Source organism: Equus caballus, chromosome 28, assembly GCF_041296265.1.
Source record: "Equus caballus isolate H_3958 breed thoroughbred chromosome 28, TB-T2T, whole genome shotgun sequence".
In the NCBI taxonomy this organism is placed as follows: Eukaryota; Metazoa; Chordata; class Mammalia; order Perissodactyla; family Equidae; genus Equus; species Equus caballus.
In genome coordinates, this window is record NC_091711.1 from 21015114 (window position 1) to 21030786 (window position 15673).

The 15673-nt window shown below is 42.4% G+C and overlaps 1 protein-coding gene across 8 annotated transcripts in view; it reads right to left on the reverse strand.

Moving 5' to 3' along the window:
• The window catches only part of POC1B (POC1 centriolar protein B), a 92132-nt gene that overhangs the window by 58083 nt on the left and 18376 nt on the right, over positions 1 to 15673 (reverse strand). For 5 of the 8 annotated variants that reach the window (XM_023631609.2, XM_023631610.2, XM_070253952.1 and 2 more), the window contains exons 3-4: positions 11821 to 11992; positions 7213 to 7392 (exon numbers count right to left, since the gene is read on the reverse strand). In XM_023631609.2, the coding sequence (XP_023487377.1) occupies positions 7213 to 7392; positions 11821 to 11992 (352 nt within the window). Of the gene's footprint in view, positions 1 to 7212; positions 7393 to 11783; positions 11993 to 15673 lie in introns of all 8 variants that reach the window. The other 3 variants (XM_070253956.1, XM_070253957.1, XM_014736738.3) reach the window with 1 other exon arrangement.

Below are 15673 nucleotides of genomic sequence, written 5' to 3' on the forward strand. Positions count from 1 at the left end.
AATATAAGACAAAGAACAAAGCTAAAAAGCCAATAGAGAAGATAAAATGGGATACTAAGAAATAATCAATCCAAAAGAAAAAAAAAATAAATGGGACAAATAGAAAACAAAGAGCAAGATGGTAGACTTAAATCTGATCATAAGACTAGTTAACATAAATTTAAATGGACTAAGCACTCCAACTAAAAGGCAGAGATTTTCAGACCCAAGTACTTGGAATAAAGTTACCTTCTTGGGCTGACCCACTGGTATAGTGGTTAAGTTCCCCACACTCTGCTTCAGTGGCCCAGAGTTTGCAGGTTCAGATCCTGGGAGTGGACCTACACACCACTCATCAAGCCATGCCATGGTAGCATCTCATACATAAAAATAGAGGAAGATTCACAGGATATTAGCTCAGGGCCAATCTTCCTCAGCAAAAAAAAAAAAAAAAAAAAAAAGTTACCCTCTGATAGTTAAATACATAAAATGCATTCAATGGATGATAGTAGCTACAGTTAAATACATAAAATGCATTCAATGGATGATAGTAGCTACATGTAGAAGCAACTCCACACACTATGTGCAAATGTGTGAAATGACTTTTGAACACAACCTAAAGGTGGCTCCAGAACAATCCCTAGGAGAAAAAACTGGAATGTGAGGGCAGTTAATAACTGACATTATTTACATTCATTAACTTGTTTAATTCGCACGAGGACTCTATGAGGAAGGTATCCCTTTGTATGATTTTATATGGGAGCAGACTTAGGCCCAGAGAGGTTATGTCATGTTCCCGGGAGCCCATGCTGTCTCCCTGCTGAAACTAATCAACTACACTGCACCACCGAAAAGATGCCATGTCATCAGAGAGGAGGTGCCTGGCAACTACAGGGGCGTGAGCAAGAGTGGCTGGCAGGTCTCCAGCCTGGACGAGGGGAGAGAGGACCTGACCAGCAGAACGGGTCATGCACTTTCCTTAGCAGGTATGTACATGTGGAGGAGATGGGCCCGTCTCATCATCCTAACCTGAGGAAGCCATCCATCAAGATTTTTCTCAGCAAACCCCCCTGCTTCAGTTGGAGGGCCCACTTAGCTCTTATTCTGACTTTGCTGGCAAAGGAGGAAGGCCCTGACGGAGGCAGGCAAATGTTCCAGTTTCTTCAAAAGTTAGCGCTGTCATTGTAAATAAGTAACCCAGCATCTGGTTTATGTTTCAGACTCTCCTACATTTATTAAGCATGACTCAGTTCCCCCTGAGCATTCTCACCTTTGGGTAAAGAGTGAAAACAGGGCTTCCGGTCCTTCAGACCTCTGGAAGAAAGTCTTGGACTGGGATGACCCCATCAAGGCTAATTTCTCCCAGGAAGTTGCACAAACACTCTGAGAGGCTAGGCCTGAGTGGTTCACCTGGGCCCTCTCAACTCTTCTGGTCTCTAACTATAGTAAGATGAGCCAAGAAAAAAGATTATAATAAATGCATGAATCTCTAAGCATGCTGTAGAGCACACATATGGAAAGTTGCCACAAAGATGAAATCTTTTCTCACTAAACTTAACCAAATTATTTATCAAAGAACCTTCCTCCGGAGAGACCTCTGCAGAATTTCACATGAATCACTCACTCCAAACAGTAAGAAAACAACTGGTTAAAAAACCCCACAAAACTCTTAGAACCACAAGGTACCATTAAGATAAAGGCATTCTATTAAGACCAGCTGTGTTGAGTATAAAAATTATCCATCTGAACAAAGGTAGACCAAAACAGAAAAATAAAGTAGTGAAGCCACATAATACTGTCCATGCACAACATGCACGTACAGCACTCCTGGATTTATATAAAAAATCCACAAAAATGAGTCTTCCCTGAAAGAGGCCAGGAAAACTCCCACCAAAGCTACCTGCACAGCAGAGGTCCACCTTTCATTGTTCATTCAACCCACAGTTCTGCACAACTCCTCTGAGCCTTCCCCACCCTATGCCTAGCATTCTACTGTGCTGCTCACACGTCTCTGACACCATCTCGACCGCTCTCCCCTGATCCCACCTTCGAGCTCCCTCACTTCAGTCGAAGCCTCCTTAGGGGAGAGGCCTTCCCTGACCACCACATGCAAACGAGCAGCTCCCAACCCCATCACTCGATCTTGTTACCCCACAGTATTTTTCTGCAGAGCAAATACCACTCATATATTTGTTTCTTGTCTGTCTCCCTTCGGTAGAAGGAGCTCCATGAGAGTAGGAATTTTGTCTCTTTTGCTTTCTATGGTATCCACAGAACTTAGAACAATGCCTGGCATAAGAATACAAAATGAATAAAATACTTGTAATTCAAAGCTAATAGAGAAGAGAGCCCTAAGCTGACATACAGACCTCATAAACAGAGCAATGTGGTGGCATAAAGAAATCATAATTGGCTCAGCCCAGGAGAGTCAGAAACTTTTCTTGGAGGAAGAGATGCAGAGCAGGATCATGAAGGGTGGGTGGAATCAAGAGCGTGCCAGGCAGGGTGGGCAACATGTGGAAAGGCACAGAACACAACAGAGCACCGCATATTTGGGGAACCTTGTGTAGCTGCACCAAGGTGAATGGTGAAAGGGACAAAATTTGAGGTTGTAACAGGAAGGCAGAGCGGACATGCCAGGGCAAGGAGACACTGAGTAGTTTTAACCTAAGGAAGAGCACGGCCAGATTTGCATTTCACAAAGCTCTCTTTGGAGGCAGAAGGGCAGTGGAGGGAAAAGGAGAATGGAAGCAAATCTGCAGTCATGGAAAACATTTAGGAGATTATTGCAAAAGTCTCTACAAGGGCCAATGATGCTAAAAACTAAGGCAGTGGCACTGGGGATGAAGATAAAACAGGTGTCTTGAGTACACAGGACTGGATGCGAGGATAACTCCCACTTTTCTAAAACTGCTCCACTATCACTTCCTGCAGAAAGTGCCTTTAAAAAAAACCAAAAGGAAATTTTCCAAGACTCATTTCACACACACATATACACACTAATAATTCCAGGTATAACTGTATCCAGAAACCACATCATGTAATTAGACAGCAATTTGTCCTGTCTTCATCTCATAGCTCTGCTCTCCTCTGAATCAGGTCAGTTCTTTGCCCACCGTGTGCCTCAGAAGGAGGCTTAAAAAGCCTAAAGGTAGCAATCCCAGAGGAAAGGCCTGCAGTTCCAACAAGACCCACTAACTCGTGCAGGAAGGGGAATGCTCTGTTCTGGACGGCAGGCTTGAGCTGAATGCCCACGGCTGCAACTGGAGATAGGGCCACTGCGCACACACATAACATACAGAGGGATTGTGGGGGAGGGCTAGTCCCTCAGGGAGAATTCGGGCACCGTTACCAGAAAAGGGGGCATGGATGCTAGGCAGAGAGAAGTGCAGAGTTCCACCATCGCTTTCTTCTCTTGAATGGATAAAGGAGAACAACACTGCCAGTGGCTCCTCCCCAGTTCTCAAGTTTCTCCCCGACTGAGGGTGCCCAGCTGGAGGAACGGCAGTCTTACGGCATCTCTCAGTCCCACTGTAAACTAGTAATTCCTATCCTCACAACAGCCCACTTTGAGAAGCCTCACTACCCTCACTATCCACAGAGACTGAGCTGCGAACTAATTTGCCCAAGGATAATGAGATGGTACAGGTAGGCACATGAATCGCCAACTATCTCATAACAATTCTCGAGCCTCAACGTCATGCTGGTAGAATAGATCAGTTACAAAGAAGAGTTCAGAAATGATCATACTTCTTCCTGATTCCAGGTCCTCTAGTGTCTCCGTATTACCTGGAGGACGAAGTCTAAAGTCTTTTTCTATCACCAGTACCCTGAGCCTTTCCTGCCTCCTCCCCACCTCATCCCACTTACTTCTTGTGCCTGGTCACGGCTGAATGGTTAACGCTCCCAGAGCACACAGTGTCTGGCCACAGTATTTACTCTTGCTGATTCCCTCTGTGGATGGTTTGCTGCCCCCTTCCCGTCTGACGTACACTGCTGCCTCCTCTTCTCCTTCCCTTCCCTCAGTTCTGGGCCTGGACTAACTTCTTTGACTTTTCCTCACACAAGTCTGTTCAATGCCCCACCTGCACACTCCGTCATCATCTTTGCATCATTTTCCCATAGGACATACCACTTTATAATTATTTAGTTTCTATTTTTTTCCATTGAACTATAATAGCTCCTTGAGGTTAAGACTATCTTTCATCTCTACATATTTAGCCCCCAGCACCAATATGTGGTACACAGAAGGGGTTATATTTTGAAGACCAAAATTTCTTATTATTGGTGACCCTTCAACCTTTCGTAAATTCTTCAGTCTTATATTAGTATTACCGTTTTTTTTTTTTTTTAACATTTGTATTATACATAGATGATTCAGTATAAGGGCAACAAATAATGTACTTCCTAGAATTTACCACAGGAAAAATTTCCTCTTATCTGAACAACTTGATAGGATTCCTTCTTGTTGTTAGAAAATGAAAATATGTGAGCCATCATCATTCCATTCATATCTTGGCTGCAGGAAACGCAGGCTAAACATGATGCCGAATTTACACTAACCAAGGTTACATGGTTCTAGATAGAACTGTCTGCCCATTCCCTCTGATGATTGATGTATACACAGGTATGACAGTTAGTATAAAGCAACTTAAATTCTTTTAGGTAAGAAATAGAGGCACAGAGGACACACTGGATAAACAATAGCTATTATTATTAGTCAGAATGTCCACAAAACGTTTTGTCTTGATTATTAAGCCAACATTCAATGTTTTTGCTTAGGATGAGCTCCCTGATGGAGGTAAGAAAGATCAGTCTCTGTGCCAAACACATCCAGAGGTGGCATACAGTGGGCGCTGAATAACTGTTTCCATTCCCCTGCCCAGCCACTTGGACGTCTTTCTGTTCTCCAGGCCTGATGTACTAGATGATAGATCTCTGCTTCTTCTTCTTATTTAAAACATTATTTTACAAATAAACACAAATGACTTGACCAGCCCCGTGGGACCATCACACGTCACCTCCTCAGGTGGGAAAAAATAATCACTCAAGTTACTTAATATCTTTAAAAATTAAACAACAGTGAGATGTCCAATGACAGTGATGAGGCTAATGGCTAAGATTTATCTAATGATTATTCTGTGGGAGGCATGATTCTAAGTACAGCATGTAAATTTACTCACTTAAATACCATGACAACCTACACAGCAGGTTACTATTATCATCATTCTAATTTTACAGGTAAGAAAACTGAGGCACTGAGAAGTTAGGTAACCTCCCCAAAGGTCACACAGCTGGTAAGTGGCGGGGCTGGGATTTTAATCTATATACTTAGGTCCCGGGTCCATGTTCTTAACCACACAGCTATGTGGCATATATAGAAATAACACTGAGATGGCCAGAGACAAAAGTAGCTGAGACCTTTAGAAGGAAAAACCTATTGACTAAAAGTATAGCCGTCAGGCTATCTTTTTCTATTCTTCATAGACTCATTACCATAGGTTATAATCAATACCTCCTGAGCAATAACGTCCCACTGGAGCATAACAGTGGTTAAGAGTGTGGGCTGGAAGGGAAGACAGACAGAGCTGGGCTCTTACTCCCACTCCATCACATCCTGGCTGGGGACACCTGGATGTTGTGTCATACACTAGGCACACAGCCAGGTGGCTGCAGGATTCAGTTTTTCTCCCAGTGACCACGGTTGTACAGGCCTCTTCTTGTGAGAACTGTCCTCTCTCTCTACCACCAGAACACATGGTTGGGATGACCCCTCCTCCCCGGACAAAGCAGCTGGTCTTGGTCAGGTGCCTGGCTGAACTGAGAGGACCACAGTATCTCACCGCCTGCTGAAGGGATGGGCACAAGGCCCAAGCTGAGAGGCACCCCTGGTACTTTATACCGGGAACTGAGAGAAGCTTTTCCTGTCTGGTCACAAAGCTGTGAGGACTTCAACCTAGAGTTGGCAGTGACCTCAGCACCAGGATCTCTGAGAGAATGAAGTTGGTGTGCAGAGAGGCCTCGAGAGAGACTGAGAGCAGCGGGGTCCCTGGTGCTAGTCCCCCCCCACTCCACTCCAAGGTTATCAAATACATCAGCCCATAAATCACCTTGAGCGGAGAAAACAAGTTTCTTTGGGTTTCTGTCACTTTCAACTAGACGAGTTCTAACTTTAATTCTGAAACTCAGTCTCCTCATCTGCAAAATGGGGAAAATACAACAGCCCCTCCCTCCCAGGGCAGTTCTGATGGGGAAATGAGATATGCACTTTACTTCACCAGTGTGTCTTAGGAACAGAGAGAGCTCCATGGCTGTTAGATGACAGATAATAACACCTACAACAGCACTCTTCCCAACAGAATGTTGCCAAAGATTATGGAGTCATTCCTTGTTCCTCTTTCTCTGTCACATCCAATGTGACAGCAAGTACTGTTGGTTATAACTTCAAACTAGCATCCGACCACTTCTGAAATCTCCACTGCCCCCACCCTGGTCCAAGCTGAGACATAAACTACTGGAACAGCCTCCTAACAATGCCCCCCAGCTGCTGCCCTGACTTTTGACAGTCTCTCCTCCACACAGCAATCAGAGCGATCCCATTAATGTGTAAGTCAGGGAGACCGACTTGCGCCAGGGGCATCTCATTTCACTCAGGGTCTACGTGACAGCTGTTCCTGACCTGGCCCCGGCCACCCGCAGGGCCTCCCTCACTCCTTCCCTGCACTCTGCTCCCCACCAGCCTCCTTGGTTGTCCTCAGACAGCCATCAGGCTCCCATCTCAGGGCTTGCGCACTTGTTTCCTCTATCCAGGACATTCCTTTTCCAAATATCTTCAAGCCTCACTCCCTCCCCTCCTTAGGTCTCTGCTCCAAGGCCACCCACTTTGTGAGGCAGTCACTGCACATGCTGTTCAAAATTGCAGCCCCTCTTCCAATCCAGCTGGTTTTCTCTGTAACACTTACTACCATCTAACCCGCAATATCTGTTTTCCTATTTGTGTACTGTCTCTCTCCCCTCTCTAGAACATAAGCTTCATGAGAGCAAAGGTTTTTGACTATTTTGCTTACTGTTGTTCCCAGCACATAGCAGGCACACAATGAATATCTGCTGAATGAATGAATGAATGAATAAGTGAATTTGCCCTCAATCCCCTTTTCTGGGGATACAGGGGCAAAGATGGACTATAGCAGGACAAAAAATGTGGAAATCTTATTACAAAACCTTTGCACTTACTTGGCACAGCGCACCCAGTGTGTATGTCGGTACAAGGAATACAAGAAGCGCTGGCGGTACATGTTCCATACTTTGATGGATTTATCTTCGGAAGCTGTAGCTAGAAACTGGCCATCAGCTGAAAAGTCCACACTGCGAACTGGGGCTGTATGAGCTTTAAATTCAGAGGATTTCCCTCTCCTGGAAAAAATAGTTTAATATTTATAACATTTGATTTCCTTATAATCAATATCTAGTCAGTATACAGACTTTGAAACATATAAAACAGTTTAACTCTTGTAAAAACTAAAAAAAGTGTGAAGAGGCTGCGTTGTAGTGTACTCTTCAGCTGGTTTTGTTAATTAAAGTCACAACTGATACTGAACAAGACAGACCCTGGTGGTCCCCACCCTGAAATGCATTTGATGTTTTTTGTTTTAATTCGAAATGAGGGAAATAATACTTTGAACAAATCTCTACCACACATTTGAAGTTCCTGTTGTTCCTCTAGAAATAGAAACATATAATTTAAAGGACCCACAACCTAGAAAAGCTAAGATTGATTAAATGAATGATCCTACAGCAGTGTTTTCAAGTTGGGGTCCTATGGAAGTTGTGAGGCCTGGCAGTCTGGGTTGGGAAGGAGGAGATGTCATTTGCTTTTATACAGAATGTCCCTAGGTGATGTGACTTTCCTGTTCCCACCTGTGTTTCCAGCCACCAGTAATGAGAACTGAGACCCCCAGGGTGTATCTAAGACCTCGTCACCCCTAGGCCCAATCTTACACTCACAAGCAAAACAAAGGATACGTGGTAATAACACACGAGTTCTTAACACCTTGAAATTTCAGATGCATTTTTTTTTTCTTGGCTAAGGTGGGAAAAAGAGAATAGGAAAAAAGGTGGAGAAAATAATGTGTGGTATTTAAGGAGAAGCAGCAGAAAAAAATATTAAAATAGTTAGGGGTGGGGCCAGCCCGGTGGCGCAATGGTTAAGTTCACATGTTCCGCTTCTCAGCAGCCCAGGGTTCGGGGGTTCAGATCCTGGGTACAGACATGGCACTGCTTGGCAAAAGACATGCTGTGGTAGGCGTCCCACATATAAAGTAGAAGAAGATGGGCATGGATGTTAGCTCAGGGCCAGTCTTCCTCAGCAAAAAGAGGAGGACTGGCAGCAGTTAGCTCAGGGATAATGATCTTCTTCTTAAAAAAAAAAGTTAGGGGCAGGCTAGTAGATGACGCTGGAGCTGAAAGGTGATATTTGGGAAGTACTACTTTGTCAGCATTCCCAAGTTCCCAATGCACTTTCACTTTATGCTACATCCAGGCTTAGCAGTTTTCCCATTCAGAAAGTCATATTTATACAGGTGATATCTTATGGTGAAAATCGCCATAACTGTTTGAAAAAGATCAAGTAACAGAATTTGCGGAAGCCTGGAAGCCACACTCAACTCCTCCCTTTTCCTCTCCTCCCTCATCCAAAAGGTCAACAAACCAATTGAGTGATAGCGTTGCCACTATTGCTCCCTGAATATCTTTTGAATCCCTCCCCTTCTTTCTAGCCCAGCTATGCCTGCACTGAGGCAGATACACCCTCAATATCCTTCACCTAGATTATTGCAAAAGCCTCTTAACTGTTCTCCCTCCTCTAATCTTTTAGCCCCTCCAGTCACCTACATACTGTGCTTATTACCTTGCTAAAAGTCTGACTCCAAGGAAGTCAGTCCCAGTGTAAATGTGTCACTGGCTGCCCTCCAAGAAAAGGTACAACGCCCAAGCTCTTTGGCGAGGTCTCGCCACTGCACTGGACTTTGTACTCTCAGAGCAGTCACAGTGCTTCAAATACACCTCCGGCTTTGTACTCAGTGCTTCTTCAGCCTGGACTACTTGCCCCGCCCCAGACCCTACTGACCAACCCCGACAGGCTTAATTGCTCCCTATCTGCTACATCTATTTTGCTTATTACATAGAGAGTACTTTCTTTTTTAACAGACCTATTTCTCTCCTATTAAGCAGCAAGTTTTTCGAGGCCAGGAATGATGATTTATTCATCCCTGTAAGACCAGCATCTAGCACAATGTCAGGCATATAAAAAGAACTCAATACATTTTGCTGAATTCCACTGGCAAGAGTCAACACTTAAAGGTTCTTAGATACATCCTGGCTTACCATTCCAGGGGTCTATAGAAGGCAAAGGTGACTTTGTCATAAATCGCCATCACCTGATATATGATATTACACCAGGAATAACTAAAATCAATATTTAAAAAGTAGGAGTGAGCATTCAGGGACCGGTTCAGTGAGGTTTCAGGGGAAAGTTCTATGAGCAGAATTCAGGAGTACAGTTTGGCCTGAATTCAAGTATAAGGCGTAGAAAAAACAAAGACTTGGCATCTGCTACAAACACGAAGCCAGGAGACAGTCAGTATCATCAAAATCTGCCCTGACTTGAGTTCCGCACTCCACACTCCAGCAGGCTACCCTGCTGGCCTTCTTTCTAAAAGGCCCTCCTCTCAGCTACAGGTTGGCCTAACCACTGGATCTGGTCTCAAGAGGAGTGCACAAGGAACCCAGACAGGAGTGCTTTGTGTTTGCTGTGCTGGTGCTTAACTGGTTTCCAGCTTTTAATCTTGCCTTCACGTAGGCTCTCTGCCTCTCCAGTACTTGCCTGCCCTTTCTGCCTAAATTCTCTTGACTGCCCACCGTGACGAACTCCAGGCCAGAGCTGCTTCCACACTTGTTCCTACTATTCTTTCTCAGCCTTCCATCACCAGCTGTGGCGTCTGTCTGCAAATATGGCTGCCTACAATTCCTCTCATCCCTGTACACTCATGCCACTCCTCCCCAGAGGAGGCAGAATCTATCAATTTCTCCTCCCTTTGAATCTGGGCTAGTGTTGTGACTTATTTTAACCAAAAGAATGTGGCAGAAGTGACACTGTGCAAGTTTCAGGCCTAGCCCCTAAAATGTTTAGCGGCTTCTGCTTTTACTGTCCTAGAACCCAGCTTCCATGCGGTAAGGATGCCCTTATCCTGCTGGAGAGAGGGCACGTGGAGGAGCAAGCCAGTAGCCAGCATCAAGCCCCAGGCATATGAGTGAGCCCAGCTGCCAGCTTCATGAAGCTGCATGAGTAACAGCCAAGACCAAATGGGGCAGAAGAATCATCCAGACAACCCACAAAATTGTGAGAAATGATAGTTGTTATACTAAGTTGCTAAGTTTTTAGGATTGTTATGCAGCAACATATAATGATACATGATTGCCACAATCCACTATTGCCCTGGTCCCACTACAATATGATGTAGAAAGAGGAACTAGAGGCATCTGCACAAGCCTGTTGTACTTAGGTTAGCCAGTCCACATTAATGGCTCAGCATGCTTGTAGCTCATCTGCCCTTGTAGAGTGTGCTCCCTGGGACTTATTGCAGGTAGTAATGAGAGACTGAGGCTGTGCCGTGCTGAAGACAGTAAAGCCACTGATCCTAAATTCCCGAAGTTAAAGATCTTAGGAAACGCTGTCCCTTTTGGACCCCAAACTAGTCTCTCTCTCACACAATTCCCCTTTACATCGTCCCCCAGGGTGTATAACACATCACTTCTCTTCAATAGTTTTTTGCTACATCAGGATAATACTCAGACTTCTCAGCACGGAGCTTCCTTTGGGTGGTGGCAGAAAAAAAAGTGCCCACTGGTGGGGAAATGCCCCTGAGCTTTCTCTCATTTGGAAGTGCCTGAGGCTTCAGTTGCATGCCACAAATCAAATCCCGCCACAATAGTCGAGGAAAATGCTCAAATTCTTACTCTCTGAAGTGTTTATGGGGGGAAATGATATGATGTGTGGGATTTAACACTCCACCAAAAAAAAGGAGTGGGGAGGAGTAGATGAAACAAGATTGACAGAATATGGTAACTGCTCAATCTGGTTGATGGGCATTGCGGGGAGGGAGTTGTTATGCTATTCATTCCATTTTCATGTATGTTTGAAAGCTTATAATAGTTAAGAGTTTTAAAACTTTTTAAAAAAATCATGGCTCAATAATTGCTTAAAATAGATGGCTATCGGCTAGGGTTTGAAAAGCCTCTTATAGACAGATCTATTGTAACAGGATAGGACCTTACACAAATGTAATGATTTATATCATTTCCTTTAACAAGAAAATTCTGGAGCCCAACAATGAATGATATGCATCAAAGAATAGTTCTGGCACAGGGGTTTTTAATAGAAATCTAAAGGCCCCATGAATGGATGTTAGGTGGTTAATAAACTGTAAAATGTTGGTTATACATGCTGAAGTGCATCTTTCTGGGAAGATAATGTAAAGCTTACATCAGATTTATAAAAGGATTGATAACCATCACCCTCCCTTGCTCCAAAAAGGCATATTAAGCATATATCCGTGGTTAAAAATAGTTTTCAAATAGAAGACATAAATTAAGAATGAAAGATGGGGAGAAAATGGTGTGAATAGTTTGACCCTATGACAAGGGCAGTACTCCTTGTGTCTGACTCACGAAGGACCACGTAGGTAAGCGGGGGGTTTAGGCACCCCGAGAAGTGCCTCAGGAACAGCCAGACTCCAGTTTTCTCTTACATTTCTACATCCAGGGCATATCAGGCGTTTCTCTTACTTATCAGGAATCCAGAGTCTAACAGTTCTGTCTCGTGAAGCAGAGGCCAGTAAGTTTCCAAGTGGAGAAAACTGCACGCTGGTTACAACATCCTTGTGACCCACGTATCTGAAAGCTCTAGCTTGTGGCTTGAAATTCCATAGCATGAGAAACGTATCCCAAGAGGCAGTAGCTGACAGAAAGAGAAGAACAAAACCACTGTTTGTTAAAATGCAAACACAGGCGTGTCTCATGACAATGGGCAGCATACGTAATAAGAAGACGTGTCCAGGTAACAGAGGGGCTGGGCTGGAGGTTGTAAGGTTGACCAGGTAATGGCAAAAACATTTTCAAAAGAAACCCAGAGCCACATCACTAAAATACAGGTTTGGCTGTGTTCTATGTAACCACACAGCAGGACCCACTGGCCCTGTATTTGGTTAGAGCTCAGTGACTATTTCCTGAGAGAATGCAGCACACTATAACAGAAAGCACACAGGACCAGGAGTCAGCACTGTCTCTAACTCTCAGGGTGACTGGGAAAACTACGAACCTTTGTGTCATGAGGACAGAATGCTTTTCCTGAGAAGGCAGGATGAGATGATTTTTTAAAACTCTTTATGTGGAGATCACTTCACACTTACAGAAAAATTATAAGAATAGTATAAAAAACATTAATACACCCTTTACCAGATCCACCTGTTGTTAATATTTTGCCCCATTTGGTTTATACTCTGCATTTGTGCACATTTGCACTCATTCTTTCTTCCCATACACGAGCATGTACACATGCACACACACATTTCTTTTTCCCCTGAATCATTTGTGAGTAAGTAAACACATCATCCTGGCACCTTTATTCCAAAACACTTCAGTTTGTTTTCCTAAGAATAAGGATATTCTCTTATATACTCATAGCATAATTATTAACTTCAGGAAATTTATCACGGACAATACTTTAATCTACCAACTGTTTTCCAACTTTGCTAACTGACCTAGTAATGTCTTTTATAGCTGGATAAGAGTGATCTTAAAAGTCTCTTTCTACTCTGTTATGACATTCTACAACTAACAAAAGAAATCATGTGTGTGAGACATTAGCTTAAAGCTTTACACAAGGAAAACAAATATAATCAATGGTAGAAATGAATGCCTTGCACAAAGAATGAACAAATAGACAAAAGATAGATCTAACTCTTGCCCCCAAACCAAATTTTATATATGCACGTAGCCCCAAAATAGCCCCAATAATAGGAACCAGGTAAATGAGAATCACTAAGTCTAGAATGTAGAATGCTTAGAAAAAATGAAACTTTATAAACTTGAAATACAATTAGCATCACTGTTAGACGAGAAATATAAAATCACTGGAAACCTTCTAAGTTCTTTAGCTATAGATAAAATTCATTTGGACTTAGCTGATGCATTCTTTCCATGTAAAATATTTAAAGTGAGGCTGGTGGGAATGCAAACTGGTGCAGCCACTATGGAAAACAATATGGAGGCTTCTCAAAAAACTAAAAATAGAAATAACATAGGATCCAGCTATTTCACTACTGGGCATTTATTCAAAGAATATGAAATCCATAATTCAAAGAGATTTATGCACCCCTATGTTCACTGCAGCATTATCCACAATAGCCAAGACATGGAAGGAACCCAAGTGCTCATCAACTGATGAAGGCATAAAGAAGATGTGGTACATATATATACATCAGAATACTATACAGGTATAAAAAAGGACAATTTTGTCCCATTTGCAACAACGTGGACGGACCTTTAGGGTATTATGTCAAGTGAAATAAGCCAGATAGGGAAAGACAAACACTATGTGATTTCACTCATATGTGGAAGATAAACAAACACATGGATAAGGAGAAGAGACTAGTGGTTACCAGAGGAGGAGGGGATGGGGAGGTGAGTGAAAGGGTAAAGGGGCACATATGTATGGTGACGGATAAAAATCAGACTATTAGTGGTGAGCACGATGCAGTCTATACAGAAACTGATATATAATAACGTACACCTGAAATTACACAATGTTGGAAACCAATATGATCTCAATAAAATAATTTAAAAAAATAGTTAAAGTGAGTTTATAACTTTCAAGCTATAATGCTTTATGACATCCCTTTTTTTAAAAAGTACAAAAAGTTGATGTTCCACCACAGCTTATCAAATTATTAAATATTTCTATCAGGGTCTGAATTATCTGGGGCTAATGCAGACAAAACAGCGAAAACAATGTATTATCTTATGCATTATACTTAGGACCCTATTTCATTTCTAAGGTATTATGCTGCAAATAACATCTACAAAAGGAGGTAAGATACAATCCCTAACCTCAAGGAATCTTAATATTGCAGGGGAGACAGTCCCTTAACAATATCATACGTGATCAAAGGACTTTCATATGGTATTCATTTTACATGTTATATGGGGTGGTTGGTAGTCCTTTCTGAGGAAAGTACATTTGAGCAGAGACTTGAGGAGTGAGGTCCAGGCTGAGATGTGACAAAGAGCACTCTGGAAGAAGGAATCCCACAGACGACGGCCTGAGACAAGAACGCTCTTAGAAGACTGAGGAACAGCCAGGAGACCAGCACGTCCACAGTGGAGGGGAGAAAAGGGAACAGTGGGATGGAAGCCAAGAAGAAAGCAGGTGACAGGCAAGGAGCTGTGGCAAGAGGTGTCTATCGCATTATAAGTGCAAGGGGAAACCATTGAAGGATTCTGAGCAGGGGGTTCTTATGATCTGATTTAAGAAAAGTGCCACTCTGAACCTAAGCAAAGGATGGTTTTCACAAAAAAATGATGTTGGGTCAACTGAATATTCATAAGGAAAAAATTGTATCATCACTGCTACACTTTATACTATACACAATAATTTTATATGGATTGTAGATCTAAATGTGATAGGTAAAACAATAAGCTTTTAGAAGAGAACATAGGAGAATATCTTCATGGCCATTGGAGTAGGCAAAGATTGCTTAAACACAACAAGAAAATTACTAAATTACTTAAATCACTAAAGGAAAAGAATGATAATTTGTACTATACTAAAATTAAGAAATTTTGTTTAATGAAAGATACCATTAAGCAAGTGAAAAGGCAAGCCACAGAGTGGAAGAAGATACTTACAACACCTTATCTAATATTTAACAAAGAATTTATAAAGAAGCCTACAAATCAATAAGAAAAGGCAGGAAAATAGGCAAAGGGCTTAAACAGTCACTTTAAAAATGAGAATATGCAAATAGGCAATAAACATATGAAAAGGTGCTCAATTCCATTAGTCACCAGGAAAATGCAAATTAAAACCAAAATAACATATCATTACATACTTACAAGAATGGCTACAATGAAAAAAATAATACCAAATCTTGGTGAGGATGTGGAACAACTGGACCTCTCATATAATGCAAGTGGTTATAACCACTTTGGAAAATTGTTTTAAAATATCTACTGAAGCTGTATATACACTTACCATTTGACTCAGCGATTCCACTCCTAGGTATATACCTGACAGAAATCTTATGTAAGTTTAGCAAAACATGTACAATAATGTTTGTGGCAGTACTATTAAAAATAGACCAAAACTAGAAACCAAGCTATGAATCAAAGTAAAATAGATACATAAATTGTGGTATATTCATACTATGTACCTACTGTGTAATTACATTTCATTTATACAAAGTTTAAGAAGTAGTAAAACTAATCTATGGGGTTAGAAGTCAGCATAGAGATAATTAGGGTGGCAGAGAGGGAGGACAGCGGCTAGAAGGGAACACACAGGGGGCTTCTGGGGGTACCTGAAATGCTATGTTTCTTTCTCTTGGTGCTGGTTAAATGGACATGTCACATTGTGAAAATT